The sequence below is a fragment of the Armigeres subalbatus genome, chromosome 3 (genome assembly GCF_024139115.2).
Source record: "Armigeres subalbatus isolate Guangzhou_Male chromosome 3, GZ_Asu_2, whole genome shotgun sequence".
NCBI classification, from domain to species: domain Eukaryota; kingdom Metazoa; phylum Arthropoda; class Insecta; order Diptera; family Culicidae; genus Armigeres; species Armigeres subalbatus.
Genome location: NC_085141.1, coordinates 414,934,626 through 414,953,152, shown reverse-complemented (window position 1 = coordinate 414,953,152; position 18,527 = coordinate 414,934,626). Strand labels below are relative to the sequence as shown.

General features: G+C 41.1%; 1 protein-coding gene across 1 annotated transcript; it reads right to left on the bottom strand.

Moving 5' to 3' along the window:
• Nucleotides 1-3,545: 3,545 nt before the first annotated feature.
• On the bottom strand, nucleotides 3,546-16,942 carry LOC134223086 (uncharacterized). Its single transcript, XM_062702221.1, has 4 exons — nucleotides 16,751-16,942; nucleotides 7,247-7,301; nucleotides 6,774-6,894; nucleotides 3,546-3,888 (listed from the first exon to the last, which is right to left on the bottom strand). Exons 1-4 carry the CDS (start codon nucleotides 16,940-16,942, stop codon nucleotides 3,783-3,785), a joined length of 474 nt encoding a protein of 157 aa, XP_062558205.1. The 3' UTR covers nucleotides 3,546-3,782.
• Nucleotides 16,943-18,527: the final 1,585 nt, after the last annotated feature.

The window sequence follows — 18,527 nt, the reverse complement described above, 5'->3', positions numbered from 1 at the left end:
ATCGCGGCCGAATTCCTTGGCTTGACAGAAGCTTATTTTGGGCAACAGTTTTAATTCAGATTTACGCACACGGAATGGACACTGCTTAGGAAAATTCAAAGCAGTCAGTAGTTGACCCGCGGTAAAACACCACACTCCAATTTCCATCGATTCAGCAACCGAGTAAAAATGTATTGCCGTTTCCTTTCTTTCTGGAGTTAAATGCAATATTTTTGCAGTCAGTCGCTGAGTAGATGAAAGGTGGAGGTAGTTGCTCCAGAAAATGTGTTCCATATCGAGTAGGTAGTCGTCGTTTGTTTCAACAGACTTCAAGTAAAAATTTCACGCTACATTAAGACATTAAGCATTATCGAAGATATATCGTACTTTTCAGGATCAGGATTGTGGGCTTCGTGGCTGTGTGGTTAGCGACGTCAATCGTCTAGACGCATGTGCTGTGGAGTGTGGGTTCGATTCCCGCCCCTTCTTCTTATTCTTCTTCTTATTGGCATTACATCCCCACACTGGGACAAAGCCGCCTCGCAGCTTAGTGTTCATTAAGCATTTCCACAGTTATTAACTGCGAGGTTTCTTAGTCAGGTTACAATTTTTGCATTCGTATATCATGAGGCTAACACGATGATACTTTTATGCCCAGGGAAGTTGAGACAATTTCCAATCCGAAAATTGCCTAGACCGGAACCGGGAATCGAACCCAGCCACCCTCAGCATGGTCTTGTTTTGTAGCCGTGCGTCTTACCGCACGGCTAAGGAGGGCCCTGGCAAGGAGAAAACTTTTCGTGAAGCGAAAAGTTCTCCACTGGTCCATTGGGTGTTGTGTAAATGTCCTGTCCGTTGTCTCATGCTAGATTAAGTGCTAGTGTTCAGTCTGTACGACCTCTGGTCGAAGACGGTGATTCTGTCTTTTTTCTTATCAGCGTTTTATACTAAATAGAGCTGATTGGGGCCTGTCTTGCCCTAGCGACAATATTTATGCGCGTTTCTAAGCAATACGGTCGGAAATTTTTTTGATGGCATTCTGGCCATTGAAGTATTATTGTATAGAGCCTCACGATACACGAATGTAAAAATGGTGATTCGAAACCTCGCAGTTAATGCCTGTGGAAGTTCTGAACGAACGTTGCGACGGAAATGTATCAGAGAGGGATGCAATGCAAGCAGGGTCTCAACGAGACCGAAGCAAGCAATTCTCGAACCAAGCGAGAATCTTTTTTCGTTGTTTATGGTGAGGAGCAACTTTCAACTATCAATCTTTTATCAGGAGCTATCCTTGGAAGATAAACGAGAATCGCGCCAATTAGATGAAATTTCTTTTTCGTTTCATCACTTTTACCTTTCACTCACTTTTCGCAAGAATTATCCCAGAACAATTTAAAAATAGACATATAATAATAGACAACAATGCAGATTTTTTTTTATTTTGCAGAACGATTTTCATGATCAACATTAGATGTAATTACACACTTTCAGTGCATTAACATATTTTATGAAGCGTGCGATAAAAATAAAATATGCTGCAGCTCTAAAAGCAACTTGTTCAATTTAATGCCTGAGGGAAGCCATCCCCATTCGTGGCTTTTCACATGCCAAGCATTACAACGACTAGGTCATCCGTAAGGAGGGAAATGAACACATTTCCAAATTCACAGAAACCACCCGACCCCCACTTACCCACAAATTGAAAAAAAAAATCGAAAGAAAGCAGAAAGCCAGCAGCAAATTGTTAGTCACCTCCACTCGCACAACATTGCAACGTTTGGCAGGAAGTGGGACTTTCACCAATGACACGCTTCTCGGGTTTGCATGTTCCAGCAGGACTCCATCCGTCGGTGAGTCAGAACTGCCGCAATTTGGTTTGCTCCAGCTAGAGTCAGGAGGGAGAAAGCAAAACAATTATAGTAATTAGGGAGGAAAAATTTTCCCCCTTAGGAAAACAGCCCAACCGAAATGGTGGGAGGTTGAGTTTTTTTTTCCTCCGCTGCCTCCGTGGTTAGGTGGTCTGTTCAAATTAGTTTTCTCCGCTACAGAATTGTTCTACCGTGCATCGTGTTTTGTCGCGAGTAATTGCCAGTAGAGTGACGAGTGACAAGTGAAAGTAAGCGCAATAAGTTGTTCATGTGAGTTTTTAAAGTTGCCAGAGTGTAAAAATGAGCAGCAAAGTATCTAAAATCCCACTAATAAAGGAAAAATGTTAGTTATGTATTAAAGAGTTTCGTAACTTTCTATAGAAGGCCCGGAGATCCATATAGTGTTATATACTAATCGACTCAGTTCGACAAATTGAGATTTTTTTTTGCGTTCGTATGTGTGTGCACAAAAAATGTCACTCATTTCAGGAATTCATCCTTGATAGATTTGCTTGCAATGAGCTGCATTCGTCGTTGTATTTTGTCCCATTGTTTCCCATTCAAAATGGGCCGAATCAGACTATGGGCTCCTTAGTTATAACCACCTTTTTTGCCTTTCTCGTACAATCATTTCACTCCGAACCAAAACACGTTGCATCTTGCTGAAGGAAATAAAACGCTCGAAGATAGGCTCATATAAGCTAGATGTACCAGTCGTGGCCATAGTTATCGCGCAAGTGCTTTATATGCCAAATGGCCGATCAAATCACCGCAAACCAAGTTCATATCGATAAAGCATATTCATATGATACGATAACACATTTGATCTCCCCCAAAACAAGCAAAGCATAATTGTAAAAATTGATGTTGCTCAATTTTTGACGTCCTGACCAGTGGTCCCAAATTGGCCAATTCCATAAGAAAACAATGGGATTTGCCAAATAAGGATCCAAAATTAAGAATAGTGCCACAACTTGTGCATGCGTTCCTATTATGGATTAATCAATTTTGATAAAGTCCACCCACATGCCTTTTACTTATTTAAAAAAAAAATGTTGTTCTTATGTATGGCTACAATTGGTACACCCACCCTAGATTCCTAACGGTTGGATTGGCTCTGAGAACATTTTTCGACTTGGGAATCTCACGTACACGAATCTCTTCAATAGCTTGTGTTTCATATTCATCGCAGTTTAGAAAGGCCGGTCCATTCCACCAAAGGTTGCAGTATTTCAGAAAACATGGCTTCATTCCCCGTGATACAATGTCGGCTGGGTTCTGGGCAGTGTTTACGTAACACTATTGATACCCATCGGTCAGCAGTTTTATATTTGTGATACGATTGCGAACATACACATGCAGCCGATCCAAAGGTTTGTTGATCCAGGCGAATAGTTATTATATTTAGGAAATCAACTGGGTCGTACCGATATTTGATGGGGTTTCTCGGGAGGTATAAATAAATAGGTGTTGTTCGTTAGGCTGTCGAAACAGAAGAGAACTCAGCTCTCGTTTATTTTAAACACGAAAGCAGCAGCAGTGTTGCGCGCAGCGCTGCCTGCTGCTGAATCAAGCACTTTAAAAATAATACACTCAGATAGTATTTGCAATACATATCAGTTCTTCCTTCTTCGGAAGTTTGAACTCTATTCAAACAGTAATTCGAAATTTTAATTTTAAAACTAATTCTTCTACATCTTTTTAATCGCCTTGGTAGGCCAGAAAGCTCTACCGGCTCTGATTGAATTTTTCTCTTTCTGCTTCTATTGAAATTCAAAACTTTACACATTTCCTGTTGCGTTGAACATCTCAGATCTGGTAGCTGCCAGACATCGTTCTCATCTATGGGTGCCATCGAGGATTTTGCGGCAGTCAGTAACGGCCGACCAGCCACGAATATGTTGTCTTCAGTCAGTAGCGGCCGACCAGTCTCGACTACACGCGTCGATCGTCTTGGCATGCCCGATATGCCGCGTCCATCATTAGCATCTCTGAGTTTAGTGGGATGGACGGTTGTTGTCTCTCCGTTTCTAACCATGATCTGTAATGAGTTATAAGAAACTCGTTTTAGACAAAAAGCTTTAATCAGATTTTCACGTATATGCAGCATATACCTCTTTAGGTTAACCAAATAGATTAACACACATCTTACGCAAATATATACTTTTCTTGAAGGAAAACTGTCCTCCAATGTCAATTTATTAAGAGACAAACATAAATTTGTCAGGTCTTTAAAGCTCAACTTGCATCTTTTGCATAGAAGACCATTGTTAAACACTATAACGCCTGGCAAGCCATAGCAAGCAATAAGTTTAATAACCATTACCAAAATCACTAACCAGTTGTAAATTTTCATCAACCATTTCACCTCCACCCTTTTGGAGAAAATATTCACTGCCAAAATGTTTGTAGCAGGTTTGTGTTTTAAAATTTTCGAAATAATACGTTTTACATTAATAGCCATACTTGCATAGACGTCACAAGCAACAATAACATTCGTGTATATTCCAACAAAGTGCACCGCGTGTTTCACTGTTCGTTTTATTCCAAAAACATCAACTTTGCTGCCATGTAAAAGTTTTAAAATTTTTTGAATTGTCTGCGGTATATTCACTTTGTCATGGAACAAAGAACACACGTCAAAAAGTCTTAAAATTTGTAGATTTTCCAAAATTCTCGCATTATCAGTTTTCCCAAGCCAATCAGAATAGATCACTTCTTCCACAATATTATTACTCATATTTTCCCTGGCATTGACCAAAGATTTGGCAGGTATGCTATTTATTTCACAATCCAAATATTCATCATATCCTGTGGGAGCTGACATATTTACATTAATTCGCGAAAAATAATTCGCAAAATAAATCCACAACGAAAGTCTACTCTGAATTTTGGAATCAAACACCGACAATTTAAAAATGTTCTCCCTCCAGCTGTAGGGAATGTCATAATTCTTATTGTTATTTGGAAAATTACTATTCAAAGCCATTTTTGCTTCACAACCATCATTAAACACAGGTTTACTAAAATAATTGACAAATACATCAACAAGTTTAATCTGATCAACTGCAATTAGTGCTCTAATTTGTTTTCCAAATGGCCTTGAAGCCACAAAAATATTTCTCCAGTTGGAAAAAAATTCATCCACCAGCAAAGGAATAAACTGGTAGTCACAAAAAAACACTAATAGATTCAAATTCTCTTGTCCCCCATTCAATTCAACTGGAACCTCAATTTCACCAGAATTGTTTTGCCTGGAATCATTTATCACAGTCAGTTGATTAGAACTTTCACATAAAGGTAAGTTGAATTGCAAAACAAGCACATTTTTGTTCATCGCTGTAACCGAAGAGCCACTGTCAATCTCTATTTGCACCAAGTTGTTGTTAGAAACATCTAGCAAACAGGAATTACTAGAATTACTGATGGAAGAAATATGCATACACTCCAATTCGAAGTCATTTGTGTCATTATTATACAAGTCACCATCCATTTCCCTCAAACTATCCAGTTGCTCGGACAAGCTATCAGGAATCGGACTAGGTTTTTGGATGTCAACATGATTAACTTCATCGTTTCTCTCTTGTTTGAATTTGTGGCACCTTCTCCGCACGTGTCCTCGCTGTCCGCAGTAATCACAGATACGCTGATCCACAGTCCATTGGTTTCCATCCATTTTGCTTCCTCGATGAGATGTGCTAGCAGACGAATCACGGTACCTAAACTTCTTAGAATGGAATCCAAATTGCGAGTTATGCCTATAATCCTCATTATTTGAATCACAAAATGAATCCTTGGCACTTATTGAAGCCACAAAGTCAACATTATTGTTAGCCAACAGGTTTGTATTATAAGTCGCCATTTCCCAAGAAGCGATAATCCTTTCAGCCTGTTCTAATGTTAAGTTATTTTCAGTCAAAAGGCGATGTTTAAGTAAGCCATCTTGTAGACCAACAAGAATGCGATCCAATATAAGGAAATCCTTTTGATCACCGAAGTCACAATTTGCCGCAAGAATTTTCAGCGAAAATATGTAATCACCGGCTGATTCGCCAGGTTGTTGCGCCATTCTACTGAAATTATATCTGTGGAGTAAGACTGAATCATTTTTGTCAAGTCTCTCCTTGAGCTTTTGAACTAACACTTCATAGGAAACTTCTTCCAACAATTCATCTGTAGGAAAGAGTTTGTCTGCCATTTTGAACAAAAAATCTCCTCCCAAAAGTAACATCTGGTATTTTTTCTCATTTTCTTTCACTTTGTTCACTCGGAAATGGCATGATATACGTTTAATCCAAGAAGCAAATGATCGACCCTTACGGTAGGGCTCAATATTGGGAGCTAACACGTAGGACATATTCGTCAAAATTTTAGCAAAAACCAAAAAAAAACACAATATAATTTCACTCAAAGCTGTTTTACAACGAAAATTGCAAACAATGAAATGGTTCAATACAATCAATAACTTTTACTGACAAACAATCAAAATAATTAAGATATTGTTTTCTTATTGTGTTCTATATCTTTTATTGAAACAATCAAAGCCAAAAAGCAGTATTGTTCACTCACTATGATTTAAAGGAATAAAAATTTTAAACGCGCCAAATCACCATTTATTTGTTTTGTTCAATTACGCAACTTTTCTTTAGCAAGCGAAAAGTAAAATCATCCACAAAAAATTACGTAAAATTTAACATTTAACACGCCACTGCATTTGCGCAAATTTATTTTCTTTGTTATTAGCTTTGGTTTCACGCCAATTCTATGGCAATAGCGGAAATTAAAATCACCATTGAATCAAAATACCCAGTAATTACACATCATCAAAACCACATTGAATCACTTTTCTCAATTAATTTCTATCACTATAATCTTGGCACAAACCAAAAAATGTTTTCACTCACCCTTTTGGTCCGCTACGCTTACCTCGATGACAACGGAAAGCACAAAACTCCAACCGAACCGCCCGACGCGGGGCGAAACAAAAGCCGCAACAGCAAAACGGTTGCTGCTGTACAGTTATTCCCGCTGTCCGTAGCACGTTTCACTCAAAGAGAAGAAAATAAATCACTATTAAAAGGTTGCAATAAATGAATCACATTTGTAAAAACTTCCTAGTAAAGGATATGTAATTTGGGATCATTTTTAGGTATTCTTTTGTTGAAAACCGACGCTAATAAGCAAATGGCGTTTTGATTTGCAAAGACACCCCTCTATCAGCGAGCACCCAACTAATCAATATTAATTAGCACTTAGTTTCAATTGCTGGTTGCTAGAATCTTTCACTTGGCATCGATGTTTTCCAACGGTGATAAGATGAAACCGAATTAAAATGCACGTTTTTTGTTCTAATTTTCCTCGTCGCCACTATTATATTTAGGAAATCAACTGGGTCGTACCGATATTTGCTGGGGTTTCTCGGGAGGTATAAATAAATAGGTGTTGTTCGTTAGGCTGTCGAAACAGAAGAGAGCTCAGCTCTCGTTTATTTTAAACACGAAAGCAGCAGCAGTGTTGCGCGCAGCGCAGTTCTAAATGGTTATCAGGTTAAGATGAGCCACCTTGGACTTACTGCACAAGGAGAATGGTCACTGTAGACCCGTTACTTCGAACACCATGCAAACGCATGTATACACGCATGCACCATACGCATTCATAGAAGCGTAGGAAAATCCATGTATTTCCAACACCTCTCGTACCGGTGCCACGACGCATCTGGGGATCTCCAAATCAGGAATGCTATCCAAAGATACACGGAATTCTCTCCAACGCTACATCTCTCGAGTGGATCGACACTGTCGTCCCATAAACACTGCGTTATCATTTTCTCCTCGATGACTACCGGCGCGGTGAGTCCCAAAAGTTCAACAACCGTGCTATTTGCGATAAAACACTTTGCTTGTTCGCTGCCACGTCAAGGATGACTGAATCAGAAGGTTGATGGAATAGGAACAGGTCGCGCTTCGGTCCCCACAAAAGTTTCAAAGCCCTGATTGCCTCGCTAATAACATAATCGTGGATGGGTATCAATGTTTCTCGGTCCTTGTCGAGAACATCAATAAGTATTTCTTGCGAGTTAGAGTTTCTAGCGGGAAATCCGCCCTTCATCATCAACTTCTCGTCATCATACCATAATTTCCTTGTAGTTTTGACTGATTCAGCACCAGATAGAAAGTCGTCCATATATGTAATAGTCATCTAATATAGCCTCAGGTGCTTCTGGAAAACATCCGATCTCATCACGGGCTATTTGAATGAACGAAACCGCTGACGTTCCATAAGTCACAGTTAATAGTTCCAGAATTCTCAACGCTTCTTTTGGATTGTTTTGCCAGAAGATCCGTTGGTATCGCGTCTGTACAGGTATTTACCTGTACATTTTCGATGCATCCGCAGTAATCACGATCGAGTGGGTCCGAAAGCGCAAGACGATGGTAAACAAATCGCATTGATTGTTTGCACCCATTATCAACACATCATTTAGAGATAATCCGTTCGCCTTCGCTGTAGCGTCAAAAGCCACACGAAGTTTGGTACTGCTACTGGTAGGTTTTAGAATGCAATGGTGTGGCAGATAGTAGGTCTGGATGCCAGGAGAATCATATTCCTCTTTAATTACCCAGCATCAGTGTCCAAAAGTTTGGTATTTTTCGATCTACATATTGGTTTTTAAGCTCGGGGTTTCGCGCCAATCTTTTTTCTAGAAGCAGGAATCGCTTCATGGCGAGGGATCTGGAATTCCCCAACTGGTTTTCGGTATCACGGAATGGTACCTGGACCACGAATGGTCCACTCTTCTTCCGACGAAAGGTTCGTTGAAAATGTTCCTCGAAACGTTGTTCCTCTGTGGTGAGCTGCCATGAGCTGGCTCTCAAATCTCTTCTTGGTTAAAGAAGCGTTGCATTCTTCCAATCCGTCAATGCTATGTTTGTACACACTAGATTATCTTCCTCTTGTTGCGCGTACGAACCGGATACAACCCATCCAAATTGCGTTTCATACAAGACTGGCAGACGATTAGATAGCTTTATCTGCCCTTCCTTCAAGACATCGAAAAATATATCAGCTCCAATCAACATTTCTACTTCACCAGGGCAGTGGTATTTCACGAGGGCATCTGCCAGAATTATGCCTGGAGGAATGTTCAAGGAATCAATGTTGACTCGAACTGATCGAATCGTTCCAGTATGTCCTTTGGAGAATCAAAGCACTCAAAGTTGGTAGCCAAACCACTGTAGTTGGACGACATATGTACCACCATTTTGTGGTGAAGCTGCGATCGATTACCACCAACGCCAATGACAGGAACATTCGAAGGATACTCTGGCAATTTGAGCCTCTTTACTACGGATTCTGCTATCAGGATGATCTGGGATCCGGAACCAATAAGACTCGCACGCAAGGGCCTCATGTCACTGGCGAACAAAGCTCGTGCACTCTGCATCGAAGCATAGAAACACTGTTAGGGCGCAATCGTTAATGCGAACATTTTTATATTCGGTTAGTTACTGCAAATAAATTCTTTTTCGAGTCCCTTTAATCAAGCAGGTATCTCATTGAGTGTTTAATTTTGATAAAATATCGAAAACAAAAGTGTGCATAAAAATTCCCTGGCCATAACAAAAAGGTGGTAGAGAATTAACACTGTTGTTTACATTTTAGAACCAGCACATGTAAGGGTAGGGATTCAGTGCTCCGCCTTCTCCTCCTGCTCGCATGTGATGCACCTAACCATTTTTTGCTGTCAGGTGAACCATGCCTGTCATCAGAAATACTGCTTGAACATGACGAACTCGCTGGCTCTTCAACTGCTACAACAGATTGATTCATATCATTTTGTTCGGCGGGATTGGTAGGCCTTTTCTCTACTTTCTCACGTTCGAAATGTACCAATGTGTGGTGTTTTCTTGCGCATTTCGTACACGATCTATCGCTGGAGCACCCTGCGTTACGATAACTTTTCCTTAGGCAGATCAAGCACAGGTTTGTTTCTTTCAATTTAGCTTGTCGTTGATCCACAGTTATCCCAAGTAACAATTTTCATGCCTGTTAGATTTATTTAATTCTTATAGCGGATTTATGAAAGCAGTCACCAATCACCATGGTTATTTGCTCAGATTTATTGGCGATCTTATTGCTATCAATAAACCTCTAATAAATCTGTTCGAAAAGCTTCAAACGTCAAATGCCGACTGGTCTTGCTAGCAGCTCTACACTGAGATAATTCCCCATCTAAAATATATGTGCACTGCACATATATTTTTGCAATCAAGCTTTGCAAATACAGTATCCCCCCGCTTATCCGGACCTCGCTAGTCCGATGACTCGTTAGTCCGGATCTCGCTAATTCGGAATTTTCCGGATTGAAAAGTATCAACACCCATTTAAACACATTATGCTGTCAGTTTTCAAATTTGTGCTGTGATTTTGTTTTGGTTCATTTGTATGGATTTGACAGTCGGATTAACGAGAGAAACCCAAGGGGTGGGTCGCTGAGCACAGTTCAATTTGTGTTCATTACATTCCTTGTGACTCAGTGTGCTACAATGTGCCATAAAATGTACCTCACCTTAAATATGACACATTGTCATATTGACAGTCAGAAATATCTGGCAACACTAACGACAGTAAACATCAGCAGAGTGAAACGCATGTCGTTACGCGATATCGCGCGAGACAATGGTACGCTTCCCAACATCGTTGTTGTTCAAGTTCTTGCCTCTTGCTGTGATCGGATCATTGAACGCTCACTGCAGTTCATTCGCATCGGTTGCAGTATATCCGGATCTCGATCCGGATGATTCGGTGGTGACAAAAATAAAGAGTAGATGATTCAAATGAAGACAATTATTTAGGCAAGGGCTTCTTCAATACACTGATTTTACGTTTCCTATTGGGGAAGATCCACAGAGTACGTTACGCAAAAATCGGTTATTTTCAACCAATCAGCCCCATCGTCACACTTTTTGCATTGAACCTCTTAAATTTTTGTATGAATCGTCACGCTGCTCGGAATCCCTTCCCCTGAAAGCGTGACGTACTTAGTGGATGGCCGCTTGTTGAGCAAATGCAATGTACTTTTGACAAACAACGACTTTCTTTCAAGAAATTCAATGATTTGCATGATCGACTACTAGTTTATGATTTTCAAACAGCCTCTCCGGGAAGCACATAAAGATCTACACTAATTCGTTTACTTCCTCTTCTTTAATTATTTTGTTCCCAAAACTTCATATAAAAAATTGTGAACATTGCCCCCACGTGAACTCGGTCGCGGCCGGAAACATGTAAATATTGTCCTAATATGATGTCAGGTGACGTCACACTGCATTCGTTCATAAGTCAACACAAAATTTGGCAAGGTTGCCGGTATTTTTTATTCTGATCACTTAAATGTCAAAAGTGTGCCGCAGAGTGTGCCACACCGTGCCACACTTGCGAATAAAATCCTTAAAATGTGTGCCTGGAACATTGTGCTCAGCGTCCAACCCCTTGGAGAAACCCCGATAGTCCGGCCATACATTTGTCGGATCAGCGGGGGTATACTGTATATTTTATTGGTCTTGCACATAGAATGAGAAAATCTGCTACCCTTATATTTTATATGCACTCATTAATAGAATTCAAATGCATTTGAAATATTTATTATTAGTTCATTCCAATATGTTTTAAGTGCAACAACTAATAATAATCATTTACCCGGTTTTTAAAATCGTTAAAGCTGATTTAGCATTTCAATTCCTTGAAATGAAAAAAACAATAAATGCGAAGAAACTCTCATTTTATTTAAATTCACCATTTACACGACTTACTGCCTACACCCTACTAGAGGCCTGAATTCAGGCCTCTACTGCCTACTACCATTTTCGGAATCTTCCCGTTTTCTAGCCAAAGTTCGACGACATGTGAACATTCAGGACCGATCACAAATTACGTAACGCGGTAATGGTCAGTACAGTTGTTATACGCTTCATATCGAATAAATTTAATTATCCATACAAAAGGTGATACACAAGAGAGGAAAGGGATATAAAATTTCGTTACGTAATTTGTGAGCAGGCGAGAACAGATAGAATTTTATTATTAGTCGATACATTGGAATTTTATCTGTGGTACCAATAAAATTTGAAGTTAAGGCAAATAGAACATAATACAGTTTAAATGCTGCACATAAAATCTCGAAGGAATACGGTGAATTAGTTTTATATGCTTGCTGCACATAAAATATAATGGAGTTTTGATCTCAGTGTACGGTTGTAACGAAGAGCATAATAAGTCCAATTTTCAAAGCTTGATCAAAGTCATAATTTTGGGTCGTAATGTGGTCAAATGAATAGCCCCAATAAGAATATTTACATTGCCAAGGGTTTATAACGGTGTTTAATAAGAGCAACATTTTTCTGATCGAAATCTATGATGGCCATATTGGAAATGGAGAGCCATCTTCAAGTCAGTAAAATTTATCACTGGAATTTATGATTAGACTGTATTTTCGCCGCAAAAGACACGTTTTTGGTAAAGGATATACAAAACAAACATATTTGGGTGTAATATTAATTAATTTAGTGAAGATTTACGTTATTCATGTTATAATAATGTTAAATTCATTGCCTCATTATACTCATTGGTAGATTACTGCTACCTGTTTGGAATACACTCGGACTTGCGGTGAGGATGGTCTCACATTCCTCTGGTTTGCTGCAGTAAACGCAGTTGTGGAACCGAGTAATTAGCTCCTTTGATAAGTTGGTGGCTCCCCAACACTCGGTCAACTTGGCAGAGGATAAAATTCCTTGTACTGGGCGAACAGTTGGTTTACCGATACCGATAATTCCCGGATATTGGTTCCTTCTGATTGTCAATTAACAACACAATCGCGGACAAATTAAAAACCACTATATTTAACTAAATCACAACCATTACACAACTAACATTTATTTCGCTTACAGCTAACAAATTTCGTTCTTAACAGATCGAAGGACCAAAATATTGAGGAACCAGGTAATTACCTCCTTCGATTTTCTTGGTAGCGTGGACCGAGATGGCTGGAGAAGCAACCCGAAAATTGGCCAGAACTTCCAGAGCCATCAAATGGAACTGAAGCGGAGAAGGAGAGAAGACATACAGCTGTTGCATGTATCAATTCTTCAGCCGAGTAGTTCAACGAATGATACCTAGGACGTTCCTCATCGTACATCGAGCTCGTTAGACGAACTGCGTATTGGTTACGGTACCTGAATCTGTTGCGTACACCACGAGATCAACGGAATCCACCGAAGTTTCTCACAACAGCGGACGCAGAAGTCAACGGTAAGGAGTAGTTCAGCAGGAATTTTTCGTGGAAGAATGGAGGGCACTGTCTAAAGGAGACTCTGTTCCGAGAAAGTCGTCACTGCGTTGGTTCAACCCGTACATATTAGAGGATCAGGTGATTCGAGTAGGAGGGTGATTTGCGCATTCAAAAAAGGCAGAGGATACGACGCACCCTATGGTATTACCAGCACGCCATCAGCTTACAAGCCTAATTTTACGTTATTTCCATGAAGCCCCAATAAGAATATTTACATTGCAAAGGGTTTATAACGGTGTTTAATAAGAGCAACATTTTTCTGATCGAAATCTATGATGGCCATATTGGAAAAGGAGAGCCATCTTCAAGTCAGTGAAATTTATCACTGTAATTTATGATTAGACGGTATTTTCGCCGCAAAAGACACGTTTTTGGTAAAGGATATAAAAAACAAACATATTTGGGTGTAATATTAATTAATTTAGTGAAGATTTACGTTATTGATGTTATAATAATTTTAAATTCATTGCCCAAAACTATATTATTTTGCGGGCGCGTAGTGCTTAATCTCATTTTTGCACTAGCTTTCACCATGAAATCGAGCGCGCACCTCATTTCCATGAAAGTACATTGAAAAAAAAAACTTGAAAAAGTATTATTTTGTAGTCATCCTCATCATGATTTTCATCAACACTTTAGTTTGTTATTATTTGTTTGCAAGATTTTGTTTCTCTTTTATACAGCATATTTGCATCCCCTTTTTTGGGGGCGGCTTGAAACGGATTTTTAAATACTCTTATAAGAGGTTTATAGTGGTAATCTAGAGAGGGCCATTTGGACGTATCTTACTCTTATAGTGGTCATCAGAAGGTTATCCTGTAGTAATGGGTTTTATTGTCAGATCTTGTAATTCGATCTTGAAAACCATTTCTAGAGCGGTATAAAACTTGAAATGTTACTTGGGGTGTTTACACACTTATTTTTTTCACCGAGATCTCAGCATTTTTTGTTTATTTTCCCGAGGTGGGCACCGCCGATTTTCAGCAAACATGATTTTTGCCGAGATCTCAGTAAAAGTGACGTTTCAGTTGCTGAGATACGGTAAATATTTTGCCGAAAATCAGTAATAAACCAATTTTTCTGCCGAATTTCAGTTTTGAAATTTACTGAGGTACAGCGGTGCCTGATTTTGCCGAGCTCGAGAAAGAAAAACTTAGTGTGTAGGTATACGGAACAAATATAATTCTGGTGTTGTCTGGAACAGAAATTGCACACGTACTATGTCGGTACAGACACTGCATGCGAGGTTTCTGGAGGCACTAATTTGGGCACGGTCATCTTCTGATTTGATGATTCGGCTTGTGATGAGGCAGGAGTACTCTTCTCACACATTTACAAAATAACACAAAATGCTGGTTTAGGAATTCTATAATTGATCGAATTCCGGTAGTTCGGTTTGATCGATGGAAGCCTCCCACCACAGCTCACGAGTCAGATCATCTAAGGCACGAGTTAGCACAGTTACGACAAGCAACTCCGACATTCCTGTGAGCGGCTGATTGAGTTTGACGAGGTTTTCCCTGTGACCAGTACATTTATCGACAAGGTTAGGTTTTTCGATGACTTCTTTGCCATCTTCTTCAGATTCAGGATTCCCAGGATATGTGACTCCAAGATCAAACGCTTGTTACCAAAGCGTTACTAAAGGATGTCCCATGCTCGTTGATAGTTGTTATTTTGCAGCGTTTCCAGGTCAATCACACCAGCTGCAAATCCCCTCAACGAGTTCTCCAGCTGATATAATTTCACAGCATCTGAGTCCATGGAATGTCACAACAGATCCAGAAACATAGCCTTGAACCGTGACCAGGACTCATACTTCTGGTCAAAACATGGTAGAGGAGCGCGGAAAGACTGGGGTTGAACAATGACCTGTTGCGGGATGGTATGAGGTGCAGGTGGAATAGGCACACGACTCTCTTTTTCTATGAATTCGATCATAGTCTCAATCATAGTTAATGCTTCGTTATACTTGCTCTCAAACTCATTGTATTTATTCTCCTGTTTTTCAAATTTTTTTTTGAAACGACTGCTATCACCATATAGTGAATGTCATTATACTCATTGGTAGATTACTGCTACCTGTTTGGAATACATTCGGACTTGCGGTGAGGATGGTCTCACATTCCTCTGGTTTGCTGCAGTAAACGCAGTTGTGGAACCGAGTAATTAGCTGCTTTGATAAGTTGGTGGCTCCCCAACACTCGGTCAACTTGGCAGAGGATAAAATTTCTTGTACTGGGCGAACAGTTGGTTTACCGATACCGATAATTCCCGGATATTGATTCCTTCTGATTGTCAATTAACTCGCGGACAAATTAAAACCACTATATTTAACAAAATCACAACAATTACACAACTAATATTTATTTCGCTTACAACTAACAAATTTCGTGCTTAACAGATCGAAGGACCAAAATATTGAGGAACCAGGTAATTACCTCCTTCGATTTTCTTGGTAGCGTGGACCGAGATGGCTGGAGAAGCAACCCGAAAATTGGCCAGAACTTCCAGAGCCATCAAATGGAACTGAAGCGGAGAAGGAGAGAAGACATACCGCTGTCGCATGTATTAATTCTTCAGCCGAGGAGTTCAACGAATGGTACATAGGACGTTCCTCATCGTACATCGAGCTCGTTAGACGAACTGCGTATTGGTTACGGTACCTGAATCTGTTGCGTACACCACGAGATCAACGGAATCCGCCGAAGTTTCTCACAACAGCGGAGCTGAAGGAAGCAGAAGTCAACCTGGTACGGAGAGTTCAGCAGGAATTTTTCGTTGAAGAATGGAGGACACTGTCTAAAGGAGACTCTGTTCCGAGAAAGTCGCCACTGCGTTGGTTCAACCCGTACATATCAGAGGATCAGGTGAATCGAGTAGGAGGGCGACTTGCACATTTGAAAGAGGCAGAGGATACGACGCACCCTTTGGTATTACCAGCACGCCATCAGCTAACAAGGCTGATTTTACGTTATTTCCATGAAAAACTATTGCATGCTGGACCGCAGTTGTTATTGGCAACTGTTCGATTACGTTTCTGGCCACTGGGGAGGAAGAAGCGTGGTTCAAAACGTAACCATCATCGATCGAGTAGTTTATGGGGGAGCTACCAGTGCCACGTGTTACTATATCCCGACCGTTTTCCCAGACCGGAGTAGATTATGGTGGTTCTTAACTTAAACACGAATAAAATTTGGGCCGTGCGAGGGCCTATACCCGCGCGCCTGTTGTTGGGTTTAATAACCGAATTTGAGTAAAACTAGGGAACAAGAGTGGTCATCAACAGACGAATTATCGCGATCGCCGTATCATCGAAGATGAACAACGAATATCAGGAGTTGAACGTTGCTCTTAACGAAAAACCCCTGATCTCGCGCAAACATGTCCACCACTGCAGTTCCACATGGACACGCTCTCTTGCGTTCTCTTAGGTAACGATCAGAGCTCTTCCTACATAACTAAGTACCTATACAAATACAAAAGGCTCAAAAACCTCAACAAACCGCAAGTTTTCGTTAAGAAAAGATAATTACCGGTAATTAGCACTAACTACGTACGAGTCTATCACCCAAAATGAGCAGCTGAATTGGGGTATACCACCCAGATTTCGGATACCAAAAACCGAAGTACCAAAAACGATGTTGGGCATTGTATCGCAGATGACAGGCGTTTCACCTTCCTGCTTAGCCTTCACTTGACCGCGCTTGACAATCATCAAACTAACATCTTCTGGGCTAATCATCTTCTTGTTTGGATTAGATTGGCGATTGCCCGAAAATATAGCTATCGATCAGACACACGATTACAGGCTACAACAACAGGGTTCAACGGTTAGCCGAATCGGATGAAGTCACACGTACGAAGTTTTGAAACGACGGATATGGGCACAACGCAGCGACTACTTGAAACACGGCAATAGCGCTTTCAAAGCTACACTAATGCTTATATTTTTCGTTCGTCACACTGGATAGAATCACTATCACAAACTTCCAGTGCAATAGAATAGACGCACTCACGACTTATATTTTACGTTGTTGAAGCCTCGTGAACGCTTCTGTCAGCAGTTGCAACCTATCCGGCTCGAAGGATCAATTTATGTTCGGCAATGAACAAGGAAATGTATAGACCGGTCATCGGACCGAATAGTCTGCACACCGTATCGAACGACAACGGCCAACGATGCATAAACTTTGCAGCCTCCCGCGGAATGGTAGTCCGAAGCACTTTCTTCCCCTGCAAGAATATCCACAAGGCCACATGGAAATCACCTAATCAAGTAACGAAAAACCAAATCGACCACCTTCTAATCGACGGTAAATTCTTCTCCGACGTCACAAACGTAAGCACTTACCGCAGTGCGAATATTGAATCCGACCACTACCTCGTTGCAGTATGCCTGCGCTCAAAACTCTCGACGGTGATCAACACGCGTCGGAGTCGTCCGCCGCGGCTAAACATTGGGCGGCTACAAGACGGTAGACTAGCCCAAGACTACGCGCAGCAGCTGGAAGTGGCACTCCCAACGGAAGAGCAGCTAGGCGCAGCATCTCTTGAAGATAGCTGGAGAGATATTCGATCCGCCATTGGAAGCACCGCAACCGCTGCACTAGGCACGGTGGCTCCGGATCAGAAAAACGACTGAATGACGACGAATGTGAGCAGTTAGTTGAGGAGAAGAATGCAGCATGGGCGAGATTGCTGCAACACCGCACGAGGGCGAACGAGGCACGATACAAACGGGCGCGGAACAGACAAAACTCGATTTTCCGGAGGAAAAAGCGCCAGCAGGAAGATCGAGACCGTGAAGAGACGGAGGAACTGTACCGCGCTAATAACGCACTAAAGTTCTATGAGAAGTGGAACCGTTCACGTAAGGGCCACGTGCCACAGCCCTATATGTGCAAGGACATATACGGGAAAAAACGAGCGTGAGGTGATCCACAGGTGGCGACAGCACTACGAAGAACACCTGAATGGCGATATGGCAAACAACGGTGGCGGTATGGTAATGAACCTAGGAGCACGCGCGCAGGACATGCGACTTCCGCCTCCGAATCTCCAGGAAATCCAAGAGGAGATCGGCCGGCTGAAAAACAACAAAGCCCCTGGAGTTGACCAATTACCAGGAGAGCTGTTTAAACACGGTGGTGAGGCACTGGCTAGAGCACTGCACTGGGTAATTACCAAGGTTTGGGAGGATGAGGTTCTGCCGCAGGAGTGGATGGAAGGTGTAGCAACTACAGCGCAATCACATTGCTGAACGCCGCCTACAAGGTACTCTCCCAAATTTTATGCCGCCGACTAACACCAATTGCAAGAGAGTTCGT

Excerpts from the sequence above, each read along its gene's own strand:
- LOC134223086 (XM_062702221.1), bottom strand. The coding sequence starts at position 16,942 with ATGATTAGCCCAGAAGATGTTAGTTTGATGATTGTCAAGCGCGGTCAA. Across the intron at positions 6,895-7,246 it reads AGAAACCCCAGCAAATATCG|TGAAACGTGCTACGGACAGC; the intron begins GTACGACCCAGT and ends CTTCTCTTTGAG. Across the intron at positions 3,889-6,773 it reads TGCTTTCCGTTGTCATCGAG|ATCATGGTTAGAAACGGAGA; the intron begins GTAAGCGTAGCG and ends AACTCATTACAG.